The following is a 2068-nucleotide window of genomic DNA, read 5'->3' as shown; positions in this document are numbered from 1 at the left end:
ATTAAAACTAATGATAGTTTTCATTCTAAAGATGAAAACTAAGACTAAATCTAAGATGGCTTTCGAAAACAACACTGATCTAAGATAAAAATTTTGGGTATCTAAAAATGAATTTCCAATCTAACTGGTCAGAAATTTTGTTTCCTATTAAAATATTGCAGATATCTAGTTCATAATTCATAACATCAAAAATATATTTTTACTTGTAAAAACATAATTAATAATGTAATCAACTGTAGTTTAACTAGAAAATATTTAGTTTTTGATATGATCTAAAGTCTAAATGACTACTTTTAAGTCCTGGATCATTGATACGTTTGGATATTTATGACAAACGTTCTGCCATATCTCTTTGGATCTTTGCATTCTTACGTCTTCCCCTAGAGGGCGCTAGACGGAAGAAGGAAATGATCTTCACTTGGTGTGATGACATCAGAGGTTCCCATGCTCATTCAGACGGGGTGCAGAGCGGCTCAGAGGTTTCACGAGGATTGAGTATTTTCTGATGGTCAGAGAGAGGAACAGAGCACTCTGCTAACCGCCGCTAACCAGGCTGACAAACAGAGAACCGCCATGACAGAAGAGGCGAGCTCACAGGTAGGTTTTAGCAATTCATCCTCTTTCTGCTCCAACGAGGACTTTCAGGGCGCCTGGTTCTACTTCCGCCTGCGTCACTCTTTTACGGCACGTTGATTGGCTGTTGTTTATGTCTGTTTGTGAAGGTAGGGTTTGGATTGGACAGGACATCTAGAGGAGGCGGTGCTTGAAGGTGGAGTCAGGGAACAGCCTGTCACTTTTCATTCTCGCTAAACAGAATTAAACAAATAGAGTAAAGATTTAACAGATCACTTTATGTGTTTTTCAAAAACCTTTATTCAAATAATCAACGGCCGACACCGTCGGTTTGTTATAGTTTTATAACTACCTTCACTGAATGTGTTCATTTTTACAAAGTGTCACAGACCATGCCCACTATTTTAAATCGTAAAAAGACATAGAAATCAGTCACGTGGTTCCTAAAATCAATGTTTTTAGTGTTCTTCGTTTGAATAGAATAGATTAATTTCCTAGAAAGGATTCAGTTTATTTTGGCTTCCTCCTTTATTAGGAATAATCCGGTAATGTTTGTTTTTAGCACAGCTCTGGGATCAGTTCTTGACATATTCTCGTGTTTTAACAAATATTATAAATGTTTTGCATTTGTTTTAGATCATTGTAGATCACATGTGTCCTGCTGAAGACCTTCAGACATCTTCTACTCTGATCCAGGTTAAAAAAACTCAGATCCAGCCCTTTATTACAGCTTAGACTAAACCTGGGATCAAATGCAAACTCAGCCTATATCTTTTTTTTAGTTTCCAATTACAAGATGTATCTTGTCCGCCTTAACGAATTTAAACATATGCACAGTTATTTTCTAATAATGAAATAGTGGGAGAGCAGGAATGTATTTGGGATTTTCCCTGAATTAGATCATAAAGAGGCTTTATTGTCCCATGGAGGGAAAATTCAGAAAACATTTTGTTGAGTGTTTGAGCCCTGATCTGCGCCTGGTTCTGATTTTATCTCTTTTCTAATGTCAGAAACCTTCACCCTGATTCCTCCAGACCTTTCTCTGGTTATCGTGTTTAAACAGACCAGTAAATCTCGCTTTCGGGAGGAGTGTGGTTAGTCCATTTGAGCAGTAAAGTTTGAACAGGACATTTTGGAGCAGGGAAAACTGTCTTCATGCTCTGATCATCCCAACCTTTGACCTGGAGGCTCAGTTTGGGTCCAGCTCTAGACCTTGGTGAGATGTTACCACACTAGAGTCCATGAAAAACTGTAGTTTTCCACTGATGAGGACCTGGCTGGATCTGGAAGTATTGCAGCTCTCTGTGAATATATCTGTCATATATTTAGTCAGGGTTTCCTTGGGTCATTAAAAATCATTAAAAGTCATTAAATAATTATTTTTTTAAATTAAGGGCTGAATTGGCATTAAAATTCTTTAAATGTGATTATTTTGGCATTTACAATGCTTTATTTAATAAAAAATGTTTATAAAAACAATTTCTTAAATGATATA

At 36.6% G+C, this 2068-nt stretch overlaps 1 protein-coding gene across 1 annotated transcript in view; it reads left to right on the top strand.

Annotated features, from left to right (window-relative positions):
- Nucleotides 1-423: 423 nt before the first annotated feature.
- Nucleotides 424-2068, top strand: part of LOC107097775 (porphobilinogen deaminase-like) — an 11216-nt gene continuing 9571 nt past the window's right edge. The window contains exon 1 of the mRNA XM_015395058.1: nucleotides 424-597. Within this exon, the coding sequence (XP_015250544.1) occupies nucleotides 574-597 (24 nt within the window). The 5' untranslated portion in view covers nucleotides 424-573. The remainder of the gene's footprint in view (nucleotides 598-2068) is intronic.

Source organism: Cyprinodon variegatus, unplaced genomic scaffold (genome assembly GCF_000732505.1).
Source record: "Cyprinodon variegatus isolate N-32 unplaced genomic scaffold, C_variegatus-1.0 Scaffold723, whole genome shotgun sequence".
NCBI classification, from domain to species: domain Eukaryota; kingdom Metazoa; phylum Chordata; class Actinopteri; order Cyprinodontiformes; family Cyprinodontidae; genus Cyprinodon; species Cyprinodon variegatus.
The sequence above is the reverse complement of the archived record's forward strand: the minus strand, read 5'-3'. Positions and strand labels throughout refer to the sequence as shown.